Source organism: Bactrocera dorsalis, chromosome 2 (assembly GCF_023373825.1).
Source record: "Bactrocera dorsalis isolate Fly_Bdor chromosome 2, ASM2337382v1, whole genome shotgun sequence".
NCBI lineage: Eukaryota > Metazoa > Arthropoda > Insecta > Diptera > Tephritidae > Bactrocera > Bactrocera dorsalis.
The window spans coordinates 104890434-104917217 of NC_064304.1; the positions used below are offsets into that span (position 1 = coordinate 104890434).

At 39.7% G+C, this 26784-nt stretch overlaps 1 protein-coding gene across 1 annotated transcript in view; it reads left to right on the forward strand.

The window, feature by feature from the left end:
• Nucleotides 1-25259, forward strand: part of LOC105222498 (5-hydroxytryptamine receptor 2A) — a 170870-nt gene extending 145611 nt beyond the window's left edge. The window contains exons 3-7 of the mRNA XM_049447508.1: nucleotides 1265-1497; nucleotides 3111-3333; nucleotides 10098-10230; nucleotides 10370-10696; nucleotides 20989-25259. Of these exons, the coding sequence (XP_049303465.1) occupies nucleotides 1265-1497; nucleotides 3111-3333; nucleotides 10098-10230; nucleotides 10370-10696; nucleotides 20989-22288 (2216 nt within the window). The 3' untranslated portion in view covers nucleotides 22289-25259. The remainder of the gene's footprint in view (nucleotides 1-1264; nucleotides 1498-3110; nucleotides 3334-10097; nucleotides 10231-10369; nucleotides 10697-20988) is intronic.
• The last annotated feature ends 1525 nt before the right edge of the window (nucleotides 25260-26784 follow it).

Genomic DNA, 26784 nt, shown 5'->3' on the forward strand with positions numbered 1-26784 from the left:
GATACCTTTCTTGCCCACCCTGGCGTTAAAGTCGCCAAGCACGATTTTAATATCACGGCGGGGGCAGCGCTCTTAGGTGCGCCACAAGCGTTCATAGAAGGCATCTTTAGCCACATCGTCCTTCTCTTCCGTTCTCCACTAGGGTGAATGTCAGGAGTCTCTCTCCCACCACAAAACCTACACCGAATTCCGCTCTTTTAGATGGCCACTGTAGTATATGTCACAAGGACTTAATCGCCTTAGTCCTTGTCCCGTTCATCGCATTTCTTGGACGGCAATCATGTCAGCCTTTACTTTTTCCAGGAAAACAACCAGCTGGGCAGAAGCACCTTCCCGATTAAGGTACCTGACATTCCAGGTGCATGCCTTTGAATTGTAAACCTTAATGAGTTTGCCGCTGCCGTCATTAAAAGAAGGATCTCTCATACGAGGCTGTGTTTTCCCTTTCAGCCAAGCTCAGTTCACAAGCCTTCACCCTTTATCTCGCCTTCAAATGGATGTTCTTTATGTCTATCGGGAGCTGCTTGAGTCATATGTAAAATAATCGTTTCTGCCTACTCCCAAGTGAATGGGTCTCAGAAAGTTATCTTTCACTTCCGTGAACTTCTACACATAACTCCAACTTCCAGTTTCAGATCAGTGTCTCAAAAACTCAGGGACCAGTTCGCGTATATACAGACAAACGACTGTTAGACCGACTTAGACCTAAATTGACTCAACTCGTCATTTTAATCATTCATAGGTATATAACTATTTTAACAATATCTTCGACATTTCCTTCTACTTATACAAGCATAGTGGCAAGCTTAATACATACTGTTTAGGATATAAAATTTGTTTATATATGCGTTGGTGTGTGTACGTGTCTATAGCATTCGAACTGGTTGAAAAAGCAAAAGGAAATTGGATATTTTTGTTATAATTCAACATTTGCGCGCAGCCTTTGGGTGTGTGTGTGTGTCTGTATGTGTGTGACCTTGACATCGCTAAAGTTCTAGCAGTTTTGTCTGTTTTTTGCATCGCTCCTCTTCATGCTCTTCATGCTCATTCACACTGAACACATAAATTTTATATTCAGCGTGAAGTCGTTCGACAGTCAATGATTTATGACTTTCGTCACACTTAACGGTAAACAGCTGTACATAAATATATACATAACGCTCGCATTTATTGGAATTAATTTGATTTTTGTTGTTATAAAATTGTGTTATTTGCATTGCTATCAGCTGCATTAAATATTTTGATTGCTTCCCGCTCTTTGCAGGTTATTTTCCGCTCAGCTCGTTGTGGTGTCTCGCTTGGATTTGTCTGGATGTGCTCTTCTGCACGGCGAGTATAATGCATCTCTGCACCATTTCGGTGGATCGCTTCTTTTCGCTGGCGTTTCCCATGCGTTTTGGTCGGAATAAGACGAGTCGGCGTGTTTTTTTGAAAATCGGTCTTGTATGGTTCCTATCGGTAGCAACGAGTTTGCCGTTGTGCTTGATGTACTCGCAGGTTAGTGGCAAATATTATAGTAAATATATACTCAAACAATTGGTTAATTTATTTATAATATTAGCATATCGCTTTATATAAAACATTCAGATTTTGCACAAATTAGTTTTCCTGCCATTTGGCAAATCCAATACAAGTATGATCGAAATCGTTTCATACCTTCCTCTAACTTCCATGGCCTTGTAGAACTCCTACAGAGCATCGAACTCTGGCCCACACGGACTATTCTTTGGATAACGTTTCTGGATTCGGTCGAAACTTGGGCTGGTAGCGGTGGTATTCAGCGACCTTAATATGTAGGGATGATACTCTACAGGCCTCCGTGTCGGTAACACACTGGCAGGCCTCTGAGTACGTTCGCCTCCCATCAGCATTTAGTTGGTATAGTAGGTGCAGGTTGAGACAATTGCCTCACAAGAACGTGTGTCAACCGCGCCTTGGCATCATCACTGAGATAATCTTGGGACCATGATAGACGACTATCTTACCGGGAGGTAGCGACTCTGAGCAGGTGACTATTGTAGCATGGAAGCAAAAACTGCAATAAAAAGGACAAAAAAAAGGCAGCAACGAAGACCTTAAAGCGCTACAGTGCAGGGATGCTGGACAAAAATCAGAACTGCATGCTAACGCATTCGAGGAGACTAAGAGAGTGCTGAGCGGCGAAGATAAAAACAGAGGATTATCGAAAGATTCGCAAACTGCATTAAAACGACAGTGGTCGCAGGAGCATGGAGCCTCCATCGATAAGAAATCACGGAATGGAGCGGCACCAAAGTTTTGCTAAATCGCTAAACTTGCTGGCTCTATTGAACTCGGGGTATTAGACCGTAACAGGGTGAATGAAACCATCTCCAACGTTGAGTGGAAACGGCTATATCTGTCTAGTCTTTACGGTGGGCTGGACTATCATTGTAGTGTCTTTCACGCAGAAGTTTCAGCTATTAGGGTATCAGCAGTTGTACTTCAATGAAGTGTTGACTACTTTTAGGGAAGTATATATCCACTCCTTACTAGCTGTGACATACTACCAAATAAAATTTGCCTGGGTACATGCCACAGCGAAATCATTGGAATTTGTAAAGAGGATGAGTTTGCAAGAAAAGGCACCCATACCCGAATGCCTTTAAGATAAGAAAGAGTAGGTATTCCCCTGGTGTCATTCACTTGGATGCTGCATCCAGAGGCCTCGCGCGAACTCAGTAAGCGTGGATCAGGAAAACGCAAAAAATCCATGGAAGTGCTAAGCCTTAACAAGTTACATATGGCCGCAATTATTGGTGTCCTAACTGACAAGCACAGGGTGAGACTCAAAGTTTTGGAGGACGTAGCTTGTCAAAGTTGCAGGGAGGAAGATGAGGTGAACTTTTTTGACTTTGCGCAATCGGCTCCCAAAAATTTAAACGGGATTTTCCCAAAGCGCTGTTTTTAGAGTAAGTAAGGAAAACTTCTCTGAAAATGCAGTATCGATCAACTTGAAAATTTTACACGACCTTTTAAATTATATGCGATTTTTATTATATGCGAAGAAAATGAAGTAAATATTTTATTTTATATGACACTTGTTTACACGTTTCCAATTCGCTCATTTTTTCTCTTTTACCTATTCACAGAATCACGCTTCGGTGCTAATTAACGGTACTTGTCAGATACCGGATCCTATTTACAAATTAGTTGGATCGATAATTTGCTTTTACATTCCACTCTTCGTTATGCTACTCACATATTGTTTGACTATACGTCTCTTGGCAAAGAAAAGTCATAACCTTGGCGGCATGTGTCAACCGCAACCGCCCGGCTGGGCGAGCACTTGGCTTGGACAAAGCAGCGCGTTCGGTAAGTTGAACTAAGAGAAATGAAAACAGTATTCAAAAGCAAAAACAAAAAAATAATTAGTATTGGAGTATATGCAATTATATCATTTTATTTGACTCAATGTCTTTAAGAAAATGCTTCTGTGCTTCATTGGGACAGATGGAGAAGCCGCAAACAAGATGTAGTTTGCAGGAATAAGAAATCAGTACAATAAATAACAATTTTACAGATTTTGACTTGCTCATTGAGCAATCGAACTAAATATTGAGTCACTGATAACTCGAGAATGTCATAACAAAGGTTAACATTTTCTCGCTACTTTGGAAAGTCTTCATATTACGACTCGCTATGTAGAACAATCACTGCGTTAAAAATACTTGTAAATGTCTGAAACACCAACTTTTTCCAAAAAGTAATGCAAGAACCATCTGATCAAATTGCACCTAGACTGAAAACAAAAACAAAACAACTTTTTCAAATATTGCATAGAAATCTTTATTATTTCTTTCAAAACAGGCAACTGACGACAAATTAAACTTTCTTTACACTTTCCATAAGCCTCGACTGGAATGGCATTTAGTTAGTCCGACAAAAGATCAATAAGTAGAATACAGCAGCTACGTATTAAATTAGATATGAATATCTCAAAAAATGACGGAAACATTTCCATAATCCCCAATAAACTTCGCCTTTGAAATCGCAGACCTATAGTCTCTTAGACAAAGTTGTTCAAGGTGATCCGTGGAACATTTTTTCATCGATTTTTTCCTTTTTTTGGGGTCCCTCAAAATCAACCCGCTGTATTTTCAGGGCTTCCAGAACTTGATTTTTAATTGCTGAAATGGAATTGGACGTTCCCTGAAGCGGGTTTTTCAGTTTTGGTAACAGAAAGAAATCACAGGGAACCCAATTTGACTGATCAACGACTTTCGTTTCCTGTTTGGCCTAAAAAGCTGTTAGAAAGACACGGTGCATTATCGGCCTAAAAGATTCATGAAATTTCTGTTCTCAAAATGGCGAAATATTACAAGTATTCCTTATTGACCGTGTAATTCATAGTAAACCATGCACCGATAATTAAGGAAAGTGATGAGCATCACCTTGATTTTTGGCTCATTTTTAGAGCGCCATCTGCTAACATGAGGGACAGTTTTGATGTCATACTATTCATAAATCCACCTTGTCTCATCTCGTCATCAGTAATGCGACTGATTTATGTAGGGCTCTCAACTACATTCACTGTTAAACATCGCTTTTGAAACCTACTCAAGGAGATTTTTTTTTTTTTAAGCATTCAGGTCATTTGTTTTGCTTTAGCATTTACACGTTTCACACCCAAAAGATTAACCAAAATGCTTTGAGTCAATCCATTAGTCATGTGGAGAACCTTCAGTATTTCTCTGATGCCAACACGTTGTGTCAAGCACTGTGTCTGTGACTTTTACGACGTTATCATCCTGTACAATCCCAAAGAAAACTCTCTCTCGGGTATGAGTTAGAGTACCAATTCAAATTATTGCGCTTAGGCTTTGAGATATGTAATGGTTAGTGACTATTGATTGTTTCAAGTGACTATAGCAGTCTATAGCGGTTCAGATGACAACCGATTGCTTCGAGTGACCGCTGCATAATCTAAACTTTGGAGACATAACGAGGTGCTACAGCTTCAAAGATGCCTTGCATTACTATCTACTTCTCTGTAGTAAATTTTAAACATTAGAGGCATGTATCTGTAGTTTATCACTGAGGGACTCAGCTCCAACAAAATACATTAACTATGTGAATACTTGGTCACTTTCCTTATATTCACGAACTTCGGTAATTAGTACTGCGCAAAAGCTATTTTAAGATTCTTCTATTTAGAAACGACCAACAAATCAAAAATATAATAATGTCTCATTTAGAATTCATTAAAATTCAAATTGACCACTTAAAATAAGTGCAGTTAACAAATTTTCCAACTTTTACCTTATAAGTACAAGTAATTTCGTAAACTCTTACCCCACAGAACAAATAAATTATACAAAAGTTTATTTTCGGACTTGTCAATTATCGTGTATGCGTTCGCTTATTTCAAGGTCAGCCAACTGATACCTTCCCCAAATAGAAATCGATATTCGTGAGAACGCCCACAACCTAGCAAGTGTAGTTCCATAGTTATGTACAGCGGTGTGAGCGCTGTTGACAAGCAAAACCTTTTAACATCCATTATTGCTCAATAGAAAATATATTTAAATATAAATCTAAGTTGCACCTGGAGATATGCTCAGACGCAAATGTATATATATGTATACTATTATTGTTCTTGAAGCGCGAAAGTGTATTCGGCTGGGAAGTGGAAGGAGAAAATACTCTTAAAACTACAGACACATTTTTCCATTTTTCTTTTGTACAATTGATTTATTTATAGTGCATACTTATTCGTTTAGATATAAATTTATGATATTCAGGAGTATTCGATCGATGTGACCTAAATGGGCGGTTGCATATGGAAATATATTCCTCATTACGTACCATCCTCATAGCCGGACATCTCCCATAACTGCACAAATTTCATGAATACAACGAGTTCTTTATTCTTTTCATACAAAAGCAAGTCATATAATCAGATATGAGAACGTTCCAATGACCGGACAGGGACACTGTTTTAGTAATATTTTCTTCAAATTATCTCTAATAAACGGACAAGATTTCATCAAATTTTTCAAGAAAATTGTGCACACATTGTGCACTTTTAGACCATGTGACATGTACGCGACTGTACTTCGGAGCGTGTGCCCACCGACTGGATTCGGTAGAGGGCGTTCCTAGCTAATGAACGAGCGGCTGGTCAGTAGTCTCCGAGCACCTGGAGAGTCAGAACAAACATTTTCGCTCCACATGTTTCTCTGAGTGGTGCAAACCGAAAATGCCGTGTTCGTTAGAGCAGAGGTACGCAATTAAATGCTGTCTGAATCTCGGTAAATCCGCGATAGACACGTTTGATATGATCAAGCAGGCTTACCCAGATGTTGCTTTAGCGAGAAGTGGTGTTTTTGGGCCTTTTTGAAGGGCCGGGAGGAGGTCGCTGATGAATGAGCAAATCCAAAGTGGAAACGATGCTCATTGCTTGCCTAAAGTGGCAGATGAAAAGCAAGAACGATAGAGGGGATCCAAGCAGCATGCACCTCGGCTCTCATTGCTGCGGAGAATGCCTTCCGTAACGCCTTCAATGCATGGAAATCGCGCTGGTTCAATACATTATTTTTAAATCGACTCAGTCCTACATATTACTTTCCGGACCAGCCCTGTAGATTCTGACTCCCTATCCATTAACCATTTTTAATCCGTCTATATAAATGTTGTAAGTTCCACTGGTAAGTCGCATGCTCCAGTCTCATCTAATCTCTTTTAGTGTATCTTGAAGCCTGCTTTTCTAATAAAGCGTGAGAGTATGTGGTCTATTTTATCAATGCTTCATTGCTCGAAAGTCCTTGTGGAGAACTCACCTAGCGCCACTAATATTGCAGCTATTTTCCTATACTCAAACCATAACTCTAAGAAATCTAGAATTCGATAGCCTATGGGCCTACATCTAATTACCATATGAACAAAATGATTCCAAAATATTGAGCTACAAAACTCTATACTGAGAAAATCTGCATTGAGATAAATAAAACTAAATCCGTCCGTGGGATGTGAAGACATCTACGCAACTTGGAAAGGAAAACTGTACAAATATAGAGTGTTAAAATACTGCTTAAAATTAATTGAGAATTCTCCATAGCCATATTTCGTTGCAACACCTCCAACTAACATTAACCTTATCCATCACTCACTGCATTCCTATAGTCTGCCTGAATACCAGCCAATTCTATTTCCTCCATAATCCGCACCAAAGCAGCATTGAAATTTCAATCTAGTTGCATATTACTAACTGATTGCCTGCTGGACTTGCTGGCTTAAACGTTAGACTGGCTTTAACGTAAGCTCTACGCATACATTTTTCCGCTTGCAACGGAATGTTCAATCCACTCGCTTCTTTGCTCAAAGCATGTAAGCCTAAAACGGTGTGCTATATATGTATGTATCGCATAGCTATGCTCATATTATGTTCGTGTAGATGTGATTCAGTTGGCCGTTTTCGTCCGAGCCGCTTTTGTTGCTATAGAGGTTGCGAGAAGGCTTGTGCGAAGTGCTTTACGTTTGGTGGCGTAAAGATAATCTGCGTGACATGCATGTAATTTGCTCGCCTTTCCTCAGTTTGGCTGCCTATTATATAGCGGGAGATATGCAGCAGCCAAGAGTTCCGAGCCAACAAGGTAATAAATGTAATACAGGCGATAGTGTTAAAGGTAGCGTTGGCAGGTTTGCGGCTTCAATGGCACTGCAAACTTCCGCATTGATAACAGTAGAAGCTGCTAAAGTGTAAACAAGATATAATAGCGCATGCACAGTAAGAAAATATGGAGAAGTGAAAAGCATATTTTTAAGCAAAGCACTTTAAGGGATTCGATTTCTCGCTTGACATTTGAGTCCAAAGGTACAGTAGAGAAAAGTCTTGAGCTTATGGATATATAATATGTAACCGATTGTCCTGTAGATGGATAGATAGTAAAGATTGAGGTTTTGCACTGCGACCTACCACCTCCCTTATATCACATATGGTCACCAAGGTCCAGCATCTTGAACAATTCCGGGAGCCTGCTGAGCGCGACTGAGGTGATGTAATCCCTGTCCACAAAGATGGAATCTAGGACCTTCATTGTTATATTATTTATCCATTCCGAAAATCCACCAATTCAAGTCCATTAAATGAGATATACCTAATACCCATGATCTCATCATAAACCGATGGTTACATGTGATGCATGTTTTCAGGATTTTTTTGTTTTTTACTTTCAGTTAATAGTTTCTAAGCTTACAGTTGATTTATTAGTTGATTATTTCAAGAGTACGAGACTCGTGTCCCGTGTGTCAACAATAGAGAGATCGGGAACGCCTTTGCTAAAAGCTACCTCTTCAAAAATCCGAGCAAAACCGAACTGGTTACCGGAGACGCTTCCACCATCAGTGGGAGGAACGCGACTTCGGTGTGATGATGGAGTTAATTATGTGCCTGAAGCTCATCCTCACCAAAAATAGTTCTGTGTCTCCATGATATCATAGTCTGATATGCTCTACAATGTTTTATAGAATTTTTGATTGGTAAGACTCCTAGTAACCCTTTAGAATGTCATGCCAAAATTTTGGAATTGCCAGATCGCCGCACCTACGCTTAGCTGTCTCTCCTCTGCTCACATACTTTACATACATCATTAAGGGCTGTACATAAGAATATAAGTGTGCTCCGCCCGCAATGCTGAGGGATCATCCCTTTAACCTAGCCCGCCAATCCCTTGACATACCGACGCACAGTCGCTTTAGCGTCAAAAACTCCCTTGACATAGAAGATTAGAAAAAAGTCGGTATATGTTTATAAAAATTCAGTGCTCAGAGTTAAAGTGAACTGCAAAGGACGGTACATAATATGAAAAGAAATTTAAAACTCAGAAAACTGTTACCATTTATCAAACCACCATAAAATCTAATAAAATATATACATAAATGATCAGAATGAGCTGAGTCGATTAAGCCATGCCCGTCTATCCGACTGTATAAACGCGAACTCCATCAGTTGTGAGTATCTGTCGGAAACACTGATATCCTCCACAATTTTCAAAGAGATGCGTAGAGAAATCTTCATTAATACAGGAACGACTTTTGGGCTTTTGGAAATCAGGTTTGAACTTAATTATTCTTTGTCTATAGTTTGGCAGCTCATAAAGGAACTAAAATACCGCAAGCTTCTCATCCTTATCTACACTAAACTCATTATGATCTCTTCGTCTATTGATTGTAAGCTTTTATTGATACTAAATTTAGTTGGGACAGAGTTTCCCTTCTTTATATAGAGTTTTCATGCTGCATTCATTCAATTCAAATCGACTTTTTGATGATCTAACAAAAGGCGATAATTCTTTGAAAGTCATGATGGACTTTCTAAGAGACAGGTCAGTTCCCTCAGGGGAAACAAAACTTGTCAGTTAGTACTTTCTATCTAACTTCAAAAAACATAACTACTACACATTTCTTGGGTTGACTAAGTGAAACTCTGCTGATTTGAACTTGGTGGTGGAAAGTCAGCAATAAACTGAAATATATAATCAAAACTTGCTCACAGTGTATAACTTGCTTGCTGCCAGCTGTCCAGCGTGTAAATGTTTCACTATTATATACAGTTATATAAGTCTACAGGTATGCAGGCAGCTTGGCAGCTGTCAGTTCGCAGTTTAGTTGACGTGTCAAATCCACTTAAAGCTATTTCCAGCGTTGTGGGTTTCTAACTACCTGCTGCCAGTGACTACATAGTTAAACAGTTATCGCAAGACACATGCCGGCATGCTATAGAAGTTAAAAGTTGACAGTAAGCAAGTTCATCTCATGCGACGACAATGCCTGGCTGCCAACGCCAACAATATTAGTCCAATATTTGTACGTTTGTGTCTTGCCTCAAGTCAATTCACTTGGCTATTTTCCTCAAATGATGTCGAGAATATTTAGTTTGTGATCCGAGCGCAAAAATGTTTGAGTTCACTGTTTGGGGTTTCTTATTTACTTTTTGGTTGGCCAAATCAAATATTGTTCCGTTTAAACTGCTGTTTTAGACATTACGTTAAGGATATTGTGTAACCAAAAAGCCTCCCTAAACGCACTTTTGTATTTTTTTTTTTTTGTTACTAAGCTTCACATGCTTTTATTTGCAGAACGCCGTCGCACATGGCGACGTTTCCTCAGGCCGAGCTCCACGGCAGTGACACAATCGGCACAATCGGCCAACTCCACCGACACCGAGTTGTCCACGCTGGACACACACGAACTGTGGCTAGCCGAATCAAAGTGAGTGCTTGCATGTGCGTCCCACGGGACGAACTGCGTTTTCCTACACTATTTCATTAAAGTTTTCACAATTTTCATTTCATTATTGCTTTTTTCTCTTCTCTTTTTTCCATTTATTCTAATTTGCGCGCTACATCAGCACTACGGAGCCGACAGCGACCACCATGACGGCGCTGCAGCAATTTGGTGCCGAAATGTTGAAGTTGTCGCGTGGCCTGGAATCGGTGGCTTCCTCTTCGACCACCTGCTCGCCAACCAAATCCGAATTTTCATCAACAAATCACTTCACCAGCAGCAGTCCGCAGCACTACTCGGCCAACAAGCAGTCCAATCAACAGCAGCAACAGCATGTGAGTGGGGAGCATTTACAAATACCCACAGCGGCGCTTGCGGCTGCCACGGCGGATAGTACGCTGTTGCTGCGTGGAGCGAGTTTACGGCGGAGCGCGCGCCGGGGACGTAAAAGGTAAGCAAATGTTGGTGGCATGTTTAATTTTGAATATTTGGGGAGGTGAACAGCAAAGACGGCGCAAAATTTCAGCGGCGGCAATAAATAATCATAATGCAGGGTGTTTCTTTTTGGTTTGACTTGTTTACTGATCAAAATCGGAACTCTTGAAAATATAAAAAAAGGAAAGTATATCGGCAGATACCTGTCGGAATGGAAAAAACTGTCTCCACTGACTTGAAGCATAGATTTCCTAGGATAGCATTTGTGTTATTGTTGTTGTTTTAACGGATGCCTAATTCCCGTTAGGATGGTAAGGACTCGCTAAGTTGTCGTCGACGTCAGGAAGCGTGCTTTTTCGACGGGGTTGAACCAACGGAGATTAGGATTTGTCTCGAAATTCGGACTTAGAACCTCAGATACGTTTTTTTTCTGTTGCATAGGATTCCTAAGATACGATTTTTGTCGAAACTCAGGCTTCTATAGAACCGCAAATATATTCTTTGTTGCACTGTTATCTTGAAAAAAAAAATGGAAAAACTCTCCACGGCTCTAAAACATAGGTTTTATCTTCTTTAAAAGAACTTGAGCTATAATTTTTATTGTCCTAGGTCCGCGAAACCCAAGAGTAGAAACCTTAGAAAAAACTAACACAACAGAAACATTGTCTCCAGAAATTGATTGGTTAGAAGGCGAATTCCAAATATTCTATATTTCGATTGACGTACTTAAACACCACTAGCTCGAAATTGATCGTCATCAGAGTACAACATTTTAACAATATCGAGCTGTCTGCAAACTGTTTTACTTTGAAGCTCTCTCTGTCCAAGTTCTTTTCTCATCAGCATTGTTTAGTTTTTACTGTCTCTACATGGAAAAACGCTCATGTAAAACCTAATTAACCGAAGAGCTCATCTATGTAGCCTTCACATTCTATCGGGGGTTTAAGAGGGTATTCTCGTCGAAGCTCAGTTTTCAGGCTGATCCACAATACACTTGTTTAAGATCCTTTCAATATTTATAGGAAGCTATGTTTTATTTCCTTGTCAGTCAGCTATATGCCATTCCACTATAACCTGGCACCCATACTTGTTTTATCCTAAAGGAACTCAATGCCATTGATAGCGAGATTAGGTAAAGTTAAATAATGACAATAAAGTCCAAGCGTGCAAGGATTTCCGGATGCTCAGACCGTTAGAAGAAACTTTCGCAGGTAGACACCTCCCATCGACTTCTATACGTACTAGTTATATGCGGAATAGCATAAGCTCATTCTTGAAAGAGTGGTCTAGAACTCTCCATCACACAAACTCCCAAACAGACCCCAAAAAACGAAATAAACTTGACCATGGTGTGTGTCTTCATTCCTCTCTTTGCAATATTAGGTTTTAACAAAAGCTTCCTATCTATGTGGAGCCAGCAGGCAGCTGCTTCATTCTTCAGTGCTCGGCTTGTTTACGGGGCAGTGGTGCCTCCGAGATTTTGAATTACCTAGTATATAAACCATCTTTACTTTATTTCTGGCACGTGGGCACTACTGGCCACAAAGCACACTAATTTCCACCCGCAATTTATTAAGAACTTGGAAAAGAACTCTGAAGAAAGAAATATCTCACAGCCTACTTATTCAATTGCTAAACCGACACAGTCTTATTGAAACCCCCTTTAAAGGTGATGTTAAATAGACGTTGATTGCGCAGTGAAATTGAAGTGCAAAATAAAGTCTTCACCAAACTGTACGCAATGGACAAGCAGTGCGTATGAGTAACATGGCATGCCGCGCAAAATTGAAATTCTAACTTGTTCGCTGTGCTGGACTCGAGGGTCAATGGCAAGCTGCTTGAAGTTCACGTTGAAGTTGAATGGGATGAAGATACATTTACTGTTCGCTAGACGAACAAGTTGGCGGTTTCGCGCTCAAATTACGCACTTCAATGGATTCGGATTTTCCATTGAAAATCTGGAGGCATGAAGGTGTGTAATTTTTGACGTTGTTTTTATTTGCGTTCATAAGATAAATGAAATGCCGCCGCCGCTGCCTGCTATCAGTTATATATGTATGTCATTCAAAGAGCTTTGTTTGAGCTCGAGGGAACATTGCTGTGACTAAGCACAGCCGCAAGCGATGTTACATATAATTGGCTTACTTTAAATGTGGTGATACAGTAAATAAAAGCATTCTTCACTCTTCAAAATTTAATCTTGCTTAAAAAAAAGTTACTTTAACTTAAATAAGTGATGCCAAAAGTGAACTATTTCGACTTTGATGGCTGACTTCGAAAAGCACAGAAATTACTATTTGCCTATGATTTAAGCTCTCGAAAGGAAAAAAAATTTGACCAATGCCAAACCGGATATCCCGTGAGATAAATAACCTTAAAATTAATTTCCTAGTTTTCCTAAAAAAATCGTTGAAAAATCCATATTCTTAAGCCTTTCCACTTACACAAAGTTCTAACGCATTTAAGTCCGCTTAATTGAATATCCGACAAAGAGCTGCACAAACAAATTGTGTAAAGCAAGAAAATGAAGTAAGAAGGTGCAACATCAACCAGCAACCACAAAAACCACTAAAGCCGAATCAAAGTAACTCGATGTCCAACAACAGTATGGCAACCTGCTTGACTACTTTTTTCTACTCCAACACTTTCTCTTCTCATTGCTTGGATTAAAAGTAGAATAGTGACCTGATTTTCCTTCACCCTGTGCCTATGTTTTTTGGTCTTTGTTGTTTAGCTGACCTTTATTTGTTTGTTTGTCATGTCTGGTTGTTTTCAATGCCTGAATGTCGAAGTGGTTGCAAAAAGTTGGATGGTTAGTTTACTAGTTGGTGCCGCATAACCAAGTAACTAGGAAGACTGAGAAGCAGGTAAACACTTAGCATTGCAGTTCCAAAGCTAATAACCATTCGAAGGAAAGTCATTTACCACTTTTCTATATGTTTTTCTATTCTCCAGTTTAAAAAGTATGTTTTGAAGTAATCCAACAGATGGAAGAGCTATCCTTAAAGCGACTCCTAATGACTTAGGCATATCCAGCCTTCTCTAGAAATTAGATAAAAAATATGTTGAACCGGTATGAAACGAGCGTTGTTTTGTAGAAATGAAATACTAATTTTTAAATGGGAATGTGAAAAAAATTTTCTCAAATCATTGACCATTGCTTTTTAGATATTTTGATCACACTTCTGGATATACTGCCAATGAAAATGTTTGTCTTTGCACCATTTCTCGAAATTGCTTAAAGAATGTTTTTTTGCAGTTGCAATCAAAACTTTCAGCTAAGTTTCTGATTCCCAATCGCGGAAAAAGAGCACGCACAAAATTCCAATTCTCTGATTTCTAAATTTCTATTTCTATTTTTCATAGAAATCATACTGCAACAAATATAAAACATTCTGTATCTAAAGAGCTCTCAACTTGTTCTAAATATATTTATCCTTGTGTATAAGTTCACAGACATCGAGAAATATTTGTTATATTTTGTACGTTTGTTGTGGAGATAAATGTTATATAAACGCATTCGATGCCAAAGTAATGTTGCTTCAAAAAAATGCATATGGCTGTGGCACGTGACTTGTGCGCACGAAGTAAACGTTTGCAATTTATTGAAAATATTTATAATATTTATGCCGCAGGACGGGTGAGAGGCAATTAGCACTACATTATCACGCGCTCTTTGAAATGGATAACTTTGAATACAGTTGATATTTTTGACGCCAAAATATTGAAACGAAATCACGTGGCAATACTTCGAAAGCAAATTAGTTTAAATTAAATTAAATTTAATTTAAATTATACTGCTATGATCAAAAAATAGTAAGACTTTGTTCATAATTTTAAAATTCTTAATTTATTTTGGAAAAGCTATGTCGTTCCCATCAAGGTTGTCCTACCTGGCCCCAATACACTTGTGCCAACGTTTTTCCCGATCCTCGAAACAGTTGTTGAAGTCAATTTCCGGAATAGCCTTGAATGCGGGTAGCGATTTACGTTTAATGTTTTCAGTTGATTCAAAACGGTTTCTCCGGAGCATTCGTTTGAGTTTGTTGAATAGCCAGAAGTCACACGAAGCCAAATCAGACGTAAATGTTGGTTGCGGCACGATATTGGTTGTAAATTTGGCGAAAAACTCACGAAGATTCAATGCAGTTTGCTCGGGGCATTATCGTGATGCAAAAACCGAGAGTTGTCGGCGTGTACGTGGTCATCTTAGATAAGAAGTTTTCATGCAAGCCTAAGATTGAGGAGGAGCAAAACCTCAATTGCCTTGCAGTGCCGCAGAGGACTCATTGACAAAAGGTGAGGTTGCATGCCGAAAATAGTACTTTAGCTCTACAAAGAGAGTGCAGAGGAGCCATTGAACAAATCAGGGATCTCTTATCGAAAATAGTCCTTTAGCTCTACAACACCATAGTCAAGCTCATTATATTCTGGGTATTCTTTGTGTAGCGGAGAGCCCTAGAAAATACCAAACATGCAAGTGACCTCGAGAGCGTGCAAAGAACCGCTTTCCCAATACATATAGCCGGAAAGTGTATGGCTGCAAAAATTGCTATCAGACTTAGAAATCTGTGTGTGAACATGTATCAAAAATCCTCGCACCTTCATAGCGTATGTAAGCTGCTGAAGCTGTAGGCAGCAAAAGTAGATAAAAACATCATATCCGACTTGATGATCTTGCTTTTGGCAGCTTATACTTACAGAAATCCGCTTTAGCAGAGTCGTGTTGGACTCAAGACGCTTTGTCGACTTACAAAATCAGATAAAGGGGTTCTATTGTTTCGTAGATTCTGAACGGATTACATTCATTCACTAGTCCAAGGACGATCCGCATCTTGAGAATCAGCTATCGAACCTAACCTAATATAATCTCAAAGTATTAGAGGACCAAACTTAACTTAATCTCAAGACATTAGAGGAATTATTAACAAAAAGTAGAGACCCCTTCAAAAATAGTCCTTTGGCTCTACAACACCATTGAGTTGCAATCTGTAATGTATTCAGCCATTCTGCTAATCTTTCTATCTACAGAGGTTGAGTGAAAGAACTATTTTATATATATATACATATATGCCAACGAGCTGCGATTTCAATTTTGTCTCCCGTCTTATAATATTTGCTTTGCAATCCCTTATAAATAATTAAGTTATTCAATATTTTTCACATCCTCCCTTTTTCCTTTGCTATTACTCGATTATTATTTTTAAATCGTACTTTATTTTTATGATTATTGTTATTGCTGTTTAATGTACCAAGACATCTGCACACTTCACTTCATGCCTTTTTTTCTTTTTTTTCCATTTTTCTACTTTCACTCTTAGCTTTTCTACTTCTTCGCAACACTGACCATTGCACATTATTTTTCATTTGATGTGATTTTTTAGACATCACGTCTAAGTATTTCATTTCCTTTTCGCTTTCGCTGCCTTTGTCGTTTGCTTAAAGCTTTAAACTTTTGCCTTTCCTTTGCTGGTGGCAAAGCACGTCTATCGATTTATTGCGCTTCGCTGGTGATCGAATTTGCTGTCTTACCAGCTAAGCGTTTTCGGCAAAATCTACAATCGTGAAGTTATGACTGTCAATGGCGACATTGAAGGCAAGCTGTGAATGCACTAACTCTGTGCTTGATGGCTGGAACTCTTTCAATTGTTTGCTATTCAGCAACAGACCCATTCGCCATGCTCTATATTTTTTTTTTTTATTCGACACATTAAAACTGACAGTTCAATTGCTTCTTTCGAGGTTTTTCTGCCGTTTTCTTAGCAACTTGTGACTAGCAAACCATTCAAATTATGCAGAAGTAGCAAATAGGTAAAATTTAAAGCACGTGGCTCTTTAGGTAGTAGCAGAAGCATTTACTCGATACTTTCTATTGAAAATTTTATTTAACAGCCTTCCTTCTTTACCTAGTTTTAGCTTGGAGCAAGGTTAAATGGTAATTTTCTAAGACCCAGTTAGGCAGATCATATTCAGTGTACTTAAACAAGATATTCATGGGAACTGAGTAATACGTGGCCTACATAATACATACAGTAACCTACAAGTTTTGTCCGGAAAGTAATGGGACTGAATCGATTTAAAAAAATTTATTGAAGCAATCGTTACAATTCATTAAAAACATTCAAAATAGGCTCCTTCTGCGTCGATACAGCGCTGCCAGCGCGATTTCCAAGAATGGAAGGCGTCCCGGAAGGCATTCTCCGGAATAGCCTTGAGAGCCGAGGTGCATGCTGCTTGGATCACTCTGTCGTCTCAAAATGCTTGTCTTTCATCGGCCTTTTCAGCAAGGAAACAAAAAAAGTTCGGGAGGGTAACATCTGGGTGTATGAGCCGGGGCGTTGTCGTGGTGCAACTTTCAAACGGCTACGATGTTTTGTCGGACCCGATTGGCCTTTTGTTTGAGTCTCTTGAGGACTACCACGTAAAACTTGGCGTTGATGGGTCGTCCAGGAGGAACAAATTCATGGCGGGCGAGGCCTTTGATGTCAAAAAAGACAATGGTAAGCATGGTTTTCACTTTGGATTCTGGTGCCACCGAAACACACTACTTCTTGTCAAAGCAACATCTGCATAAGTCTGCTTGATCATATCAAACGTCTCTGTCGCAGATTTACCGAGTTTCGCACAGCATTTAATCGCGTACCTCTGCTCTAATGAACACTGCATTTTCGGGTTGCATCACTCAGAGAAACACGTCGCGCGAAAATTACTTCCTATTACCTTCCCTGTTGTTCAACGAATTAAGGGAGAGATAATGGATGAAAACACTCCATCTCTTAGAGTATTCAACGTAGTATCCGCCAGCGGAAGCAGAGAGAGACCTCCATTTCATTGGAAAGACCAGATGGGGAAGGATATGGCTACACTTGGATTCTCCAATTGACGCCAAGCAGTGATAAATAAGGACGACTTTCGCTACGCTCTTTTGACTACATAATTCGCATGGAAAGAATTCTTACTTCTTTTGGTGCAAATGTCATAAAATCGTGAATCGTAAAACTCGTTTACCAATCGCTGAATTCCGCATATAATCCAGATGCACAAGGTAATAAACGTTGTGGGAAGAGCAGGGAAAATAATGGAATTAAAGCGTCTACTTCAAAGCTGGAAGAAAGCAAATGTGGGGAATGCCTATACGAATGTAAATATATATTTACATATATACCGTTATAAAAGACACATACAGGTGTGCGTGCAGCATAATTCATCTTCTCACAGCGTATGAAGGCTGACATTTTTAGAAAGTCACTAAATTCATCCAGGTACTATTATGCATTCACTCACTTGCCTGCCGCATTATGGAGCTTACAGCTTTCGCATGGCCACTTTTATTGCTTCGCTGCAGCAGCAGCGCGCTTATGAAATATTAGACAGCTTGAAAAGCGCAAGAAAATGTGCGATTTTTTTCTTTTTTTTCTGCCGCTGCTGCTGTTGTTGCACGTTCTATTCCTTAGCTGAAATGTGTGACGGCCACATTGCACGTGCCACATGCTGCTGCCGTTGCAGGCACATTCGCATTAATATTGCAACGTGAAAATACATCCATATACATATACGTATATATATATATATAAGTATGTACAAGTATATGTGAGTGTTTGTAATGTATGTGTGTGTGGTCGCCTCCTTAAGCTGTGCGTTGAACGTGCTTCTCAGCGAAAAGCACAAAATATTAAATGAAAATGTAGAAAGCTGCTTTATGCTACACCGCGCCAAGGAGAAAAAAACCTCCAACAACAATAACAAAAATAAACTTCAACGCCTTAACTAAACTGAAGTCCCTGGGAACGGCGCTGCGCTTGTGGCATTTATAACTGCTTAGCGGTGCCACTCATATTAAGCTTGTCAAACAAATAATAAAAAAAAAACAAACAAAAAAACAGCACCAACACCGCAAACTTATGCTCGAACAAATCTGCAGTGCAAACGTTTGAAGAGATTTTTTCTTCTTCCTTCCTCTTAGCGCTACATTCTTGCATTCTGCCGTTCACGTAAGCTGTTGGGATCTGCAACAATTAAATATGTTTTCTATTCTGTCCTTGGCGAGGTTGCTAATTGACATTTGCGCGAAGTATGTCCGCTCTCAAATTATCTGCGAGCAAAAAACCGAAAAAACAACGCAGTCATTGCTTATGTGTATGAGTGTAGAATTGTGTCAATAATGTGGCAATGAGAAGAAACACAGATTTCAAAAATGAGTCTTAAATGCTTTAATTAGAAATTCACAATTATCATTAATGATCCACTCGGCTGGTTGCTTCGTTTAGGTCACTACTACCATAGGGGTTATATTCCTGCGAGTTTTTGTTTCAAAATTTGAACGTTTATTTAAGAAAACCATGTAAAGAGTATTCATTTCAAAGTTGCTTACCTTTTTAAAGAAAAAACACAGAAAGTTCAAATTGAATGCGAAATGCTTGTTAATATTCCAAAGCACATACTTTCGCATTTATTTTATGAAAATTATCTCTTCTAAATGTTGGCCGCGGGTGTGTCTCAGATGGTCCATCCACTGAGTACAAATTTCGTTGACTCGTTCGAGCATTTCGCCTGAACACTCGTGAGGTTTTACTCCAAGGTCTGAATCCAAACGGGATTGTCCGCATAGGCTTTAAACTTTTCATATCCCCACATGAAAAAGTCTAACGATGTGATAGCACATGATCTTGGAGGCCAATTGACCGACCCAACACGCCTTTCGCCCTCTCACCTTAACTCGCCTTGAAAAGGATTTTTTTGACTAGCCAGAGGATACATGGTTAAGACCGGAAGTCGTGAGCTGCTTCAGCCATATGTAAAAGAATCGTTTCTAGCCACTCCCAAGTGAATGACGCACAGAGAACTTTCCTCACTTGTGTGATCTTCTACACATGAGTCCAACTTTTTGATTTTTATTAGACCGCAAATTTTGGTTAAAGAGCCTTATATTGAGGATCACGTGAAGCATGTACGCACGTGGCGAAGAATCCTAATGATGACTGGAAAAATAAATGATATAACTAATAAAAAAAAACAGCACCAACAACAACACCGCAAACTTAGGCTCGAACAAATCTGCAGTGCAAACGTTTGAAGAGATTTTTTCTTCTTCCTTCCTCTTAGCGCTACATTCTCGCATTCTGCCGCTCACGTAAGCTGTTGGGATCTGCAACAATTAAATATGTTTTCTATTCTGTCCTTGGCGAGGTTGCTAATTGACATTTGCGCGAAGTATGTCCGCTCTCAAATTATCTGCGAGCAAAAAACCGAAAAAACAACGCAGTCATTGCTTATGTGTATGAGTGTAGAATTGTGTCAATAATGTGGCAATGAGAAGAAACACAGATTTCAAAAATGAGTCTTAAATGCTTTAATTAGAAATTTACAATTATCGTTAATGATCCACTCGGCTGGTTGCTTCGTTTAGGTCACTACTACCATAGGGGTTATATTCCTGCGAGTTTTTGTTTCAAAATTTGAACGTTTATTTAAGAAAACCATGCAAAGAGTATTCATTTCAAAATTGCTTACCTTTTTAAAGAAAAAACACAGAAAGTTCAAATTGAATGCGGAATGCTTGTTAATATTCCAAAGCGCATTCTTTCGTATTTACTTTATGAAGATTATCTCTTCTAAATGTTGGCCGCGGGAATGTCTCAGATGGTCCATCCACTGAGTACAAATTTCGTTGACTCGTTCGAGCATTTCGCCTGGACACTCGTGAGGTTTTACTCCATAGTCTGAATCCAAACGGGATTGTCCGCGTAGACTTTAAACTTTTCATATCCCCTCATGAAAAAGTCTAACGATGTGATAGCACATGATCTTGGAGGCCAATTGACCGACCCAACACGCCTTTCGCCCTCTCACCTTAACTCGCCTTGAAAAGGATTTTTTTGACTAGCCAGAGGATACATGGTTAAGACCGGAAGTCGTGAGCTGCTTCAGCCATATGTAAAAGAATCGTTTCTAGCCACTCCCAAGTGAATGACGCACAGAGAACTTTCCTCACTTGTGTGATCTTCTACACATGAGTCCAACTTTTTGATTTTTATTAGACCGCAAATTTTGGTTAAAGAGCCTTATATTGAGGATCACGTGAAGCATGTACGCACGTGGCGAAGAATCCTAATGATGACTGGAAAAATAAATGATATAACTAATAAACTTATAATTGGTCAAAATATAAGAAATACAAGTATCGTAAAAAACGCAAGGAAATTTGCTAAGCTATCCAGCACAAAAAAAGTTTTTTTGTATTTTTTTTTTTTTGTAGAGCTGTGTAATTTATTAAAAACATATAGTAACGAATATTTTCTATATTTCCAGATCGCTTTCGCCGTCTTGCAAGCCACAACACGCAATGATGACTTCGAAAAATCGGCGTCGCTATTCCACAGCCACGCAGGGGGCACGCGAAGTGCGCGCCGATACGCCACCACCGCAGCGACGCAATCGTTTCAACAGTTTGCCGAAAAATGCGCTACTCTTCCTTTCCCGCCAATCCAGTCAAGCGACAAGCAGCACAGAAGGCGATGGCACACCCGCGAAAGGACATTCCGACACGGAGGTGGAGCAAAACGGCAAAGCGCAATGTCAGCGCAGCAACGATAAACAAGCAGAGCTGCCACCTATCTGCACATGCCCCTACTTTGGCGATCGACCGCTGCAGAATTGTGTCAAACCGACCGAGGTGAAAATCATACCCACCACTTTCAAGGTGACCAATGTAATGGAAATTGAAAGTTTGCTAAATCCACCAGAGGAAGAATTGACTAGCATATTGGTTACCAGCAACAGCAGTGGCAATGGCAACGCTGTCACACATCTGAGTCCCAACACAGCGGAACGCATGAACAACAAACACAGTGCTAGTTCGCTAACTGTACACTCCAGTGATGGCAGCACGCCGAGTAGTTACTTGAGTGTCGCAGCTCAGCCGGGTACACCGTGCCCCGGGCGTCGTAAACTCAGTATTTCGAAAACAGCATCGGTTATCACCTGGGATGCGAGTCGTCATCGCAGACGCGGTTCCAGCTTCGGCAGTGCGCGAACTACGCTGCTGATGGCACCAACCAAAACCGGCACGGTACTCACGAGCTCCTCCTCGGCAACACCGCTGCGGCGTTCCGCCACGCTACGGAGTCACAACAACATGAATTATCTACAAGTTTCCACGGCCTGCGATGGCACAGTGAATGTCGTCGAGGCGGGCCGATTGCGTACAAAATCCAGCACGCCACATTCTTCACCATGCCTACTGCAACGCAACCAAACCGTACGCTCACATCATTCACGTAACTCAAGCGTGATTTCACGCAACTCCTCACGTCACGGCCGTATCATCAAACTCGAACAGAAGGCGACCAAAGTGCTGGGTGTGGTATTCTTCACGTTCGTCATACTTTGGTCACCATTCTTTGTACTCAATTTGCTGCCGACGATATGCGGTGATTGTGAGAATCGTATAGCGCACTGGGTCTTTGATGTAGTCACCTGGCTGGGCTATGCCTCGTCCATGGTAAATCCCATTTTCTACACCACCTTCAACGAGGTGTTTCGTAAGGCCTTCAAAAAGGTGCTCACTTGCCAATACTCGACCACGACCAATTGGAATCCGAGCATGTAGCAGCAACTGGAAATTACGAAGACGAAAGTCAAACAGCAGCCGTCGGATACGAGCTCATCCGGTCTGTTGGCGATTATTAAACGTCGTAGCTCGTCAAGTCGCAGCGGTAGCCGCAGTAGATAGATAAGGGAGTTTGGCACAGACTGTGTACAGCTTTGAATGGGTGTGTGTGAGGTAGTGTGTATATAACTGTGTGCTGATTGTAGTCAAGTAAATAGATTAATATTTAATGTATTAAGTAACACAGTGAACTAAGCTCTCAGCTAATTTATAGTGTATAAGTAAAATTAGTATATATTTGTATGTGTGTGGTTTTAAGAAACCACATACTTCATAGCATGTATTTCCATATGCTCTCGAGATAGTGTGTAAATAGCTGCAAGCATGTAGATATCGCTATATTAGGGTGCTTCTTACTCACATATGGTATAAAAAAAGGTTTTATATACTAAATTACCTAAACCTTTGTCTCTGCAAGGCAGTCGAAGACCACACTTATAAATTTAAAAAGGTTTCATCACGAAAGATCTTTCATTTCACTTTCTCGGTTTGTAACATTGTGATATGAACGCGTACCACAGAACTACTTCGGGTAATGGGGATAGCGGACAGTCAAGAAGGCTTCTAAGTAAGGTTGGGATCATTACCGTGCGCCTATATCTGAGATCTCATCTTAAGGAACTTCAAAAATTGGTTGTGTGGAATGGCCACACTAACCACCTTGGTAGGGTTCCAAGCCCACCTAAAACCTCTGCCGTACATTGGTTCCGGCGCCCAGGTATTTTCAGTAACAATTTACGGTGTGGAATAGACACACTAACCATCTAAACTAAACTATAGTTCGAGACCCATCTAAACTGTCTGTCATACTTTGGGTGCGACACCCGGTTGCAATGCAACTCCACATTCAACTGAAAAAGTGTCAATTCTTCCCGCATTTTGGTTTTAACCACAACCACCACGATACTCCCCGAGGAGCCAGTCCACATAAGCATGTTGGAGCGAACTCTACGGTCTCCTGCTTCCCTTAGTACCAGAATTAAGTCTCCGATCAGGCCTCGTAGCCGAAACTACTACCAGTTGAGTTTCCATACAGTACTGGACTGGTCACCAGGGGTTGGACTCCATAAACATATCACAAACACATTCCACTCATACAAAAGCTAACTCCAATTCCCAGCTAAACGACTTCGCCGCTTAAACAGCTCACGCGCAAATGACCCTAAGGGTTCGACATTTCAACTAGTGGAGATCATACCGTCCATTAGTCCAGCTTATCCCCTTACCACCCGGATCCCTAATGTCCGAGTACATCCAGCATTCTGCAGTTATATGCGCCCTTATATATAAGGCACATAGACCAAAGATGATAAAACTTACGAACATAACCCTTGCAATTGCCTAGTCTTCAGCAGCTTGACGTAGGATATCTTCCACGGCTCGGAATGTAGTTCGACACAATGTAGTTCGACGCCTATTGAGCTTTGTAAAGATCTAAGTACTTCCAATTGCAATCAGACATTCGTACGACCTCTTCTTTTCAAACAGTGAACTTCGTCTTCAACCGTGATCGATAGTCATATAAGTTATCTTAGTAGAAATGAAAAGATGAACCTGAAAAGTATGCCCGCCCTTATTCCATTTATGCCACTCTAATTCATATACAACTATACCACAAATCCATAAATCCACACAAAGTTAAGTACACTGCAGTACCTCAATACATATCGCAGAACGTAAATCTGCCTCTCCGTCATTCATCAATCCATCACTTTGGATTCGTGCGCGTATTCGTCTGAGACAGCGGTTTCGCCGCCTGCTATACAAATATCCTGCTAAGCTCGTCGGCTATGTGGGTTGCATGCAAGTTGGTCGTCTTTATACCTTCAATTAATTTCACTTCATTTGCTTATGAAAACGAGTCGGAATTTAACTTGCATCAACAAACACACCCACACTTACACGAGCACGTATACGAGTACAGTCCGTTAGTTTGCTTAGGACTGAGGATATTGAATAATGGATTCGGGTCACATGATATTGAGATGTGAAGTTGATAGAGTACCAACTAACTTGTCTCGTCGCATACAAAGTGTGGATATATTCGTGAAGAGTGTAGGCAACTAGACGTGGGTGGATTATTTCGGAATTTAAGTAAAGCATTAAGTTATTTGAGCGAATATAAGACTAAGCTAATCACGTAGCTTGCAAAATGCGACGCGTTTGTATAGAGGGTTGAAGCATATAATGACCTAACGGAAAGGCCAAGTTGAGGTGACGTGAAAAATATGTGAGAGACGTGTTAAAATTCTCCACAGATTGAAAAAAGTTATTCTGCTGGCTCTTTCTCTTTCTACACTTTTTTATTTGCTTATGTATATAATCGATTTGGACACTGAAGTTGTTTCATTATTCGTGTGGAGTTGTGTCTTATAGAGCTTGTACTTACTATACTTACGACATTGTCGGCTTGATTAGTCATATGATTATCTGGAGTTCAGAGGACCCTAGCACCAGTCCACACTAAAGCTGTTTTGAACCACAGTCGTCGGCTTCGACAATCTTTATCTATAACAAAATTCTGTATAATAGTTTGATTTAATTGTCCACTTTTTTTCATGGCCAAAAATAGCCTCATACTAATCCACATATCAATTGAACCTATGTCCATTATAGGAAAACCTCAAACTTCATTTTTAGTTGAAATCCGAATTTCTCTGTAAACTGAGTATTATCATATAGAAGTAGTGCAGTAAACTCAGTACCTGCCGTCGGAAAGATATTTTTTTATTTCACATTATGTACTTCTAAATACTCATATGATACTATCCATGGTCTTATCAAACTTATTAAAAACATATCTAGAAGATTAATGTAACTACATATATACTTGCTCAAACACTGGTACTAAAAATAACCATGCAACGATAAGATCCAGTAGTTGGTGTCTTGACAGAAATCTTTAGTCCTTACCGACCCTAACTGTTGTGGTAATATCGGAGTCCATGTTCTCAACCTCTATATTTCATTGAAAGCGAATGTTGTGACTGTTGGATGCAAATTAGTTAAGAGAGAAGCAATTCGAAGCCGAGTTCGTGAAGTTTTGTCATCATTTTCACTGACTTGTAACACGGTGCATTGCTTTGATGACTCAACACTTCCTTTTACTTCGAGTTTGTTCTTCAAACTGTCCCATAACGCTATGTAAAAGTCGCTGTGGTGGTGCTTCACGCAAAATGCTTTATCTCTTAAACTAAAGATGCGGCAACTATCCAATTCATACACGCGTCTCTTCAAGATTAGTGCCAACTAAAAATAAGATAGATGTTGTTGATTTTTATAAAATTTTGGAAAATTTCCACTTTCTTCTGTTTTTCTCATTTTCCCTGAAACTTACTTTACGTCCTTTGTAAATCTCACCTGTTTATTTTAAGAGACACACTGTTTACATTACTAATTCCTGCACATGGCTACTCATAAATATAGGCTTTCACCAGCAAACTGCAAATCGCATTCGTATTTATTTATACACACGTCTTCAAATCCATTTACTTCAATTAATATTCTCAAAACAAACGAAATACTCACACACACATACCTAAATACGTGTGTGAATAATTTATTAACCTTATGAATAACAAAAATAATTATTTGTTTGTGTTTGGCTATGTGTCCGAAATCATGTCAACCATAACCCGTATTTTACATTCAATTAAGTCAGGAGTTAGAATTAATTACAAAATTGTACGGAACCCAAAATTTAATCGACACTTGGCCGGCAACTTGACCTTGAATGCGAAATAGCTACGCAAACTTGTCGGCAATCAGAGTATTTGCATATGTAAATCAGTAAATAGAAATATGCGATTCACTCGAATGGATAAACGTCATAATAAATGTGTGTTTGTAGATATTTATTATATACACATAACCAAATATTTGTATGTATCCAAGTATGTAGTTACATTGGCATTGCGGCGTAACGGTCCATGCACTTTGCGTGCTACCGCTGTGGCCACAATTCAATGGGTTTTCAATTAAAATTTTACTTGCACGCTCGAAAGGTCAGCGGCTGTCGGGTTATGAAAACTGCAAACTAATTAAATATAAGGTCAAGCTCATGGATATTTACCGGACTCACAAGCCATCTAACTTAATATTAGAAAAAATAAACCAAACATTTTACTGCGTTGAAAGACAAATGCAAATCCTTATTATCGATTTCGAAATAAACTGATGAGCCAACCAACATTTTCCATAAAATTTTTAAAAATTTGGTTTTCTCGGTTTGGTTCTGTTTTGGTGCGCCATTCGCGATTGTTGAACAGTATAGCTTTCGTATGCAGAGACCCACGTCTCGCCACCAGAAATGTCAAGTTTGATGAATATAGGATACTCAGTGACGCTATCAAGCGACTCGCCGTCGTTTTTCGAAATATTCAGCACTTTTGGTACGAACAGATTGCGTTATTTGGGGTAGCATGAGCATCTGTTAG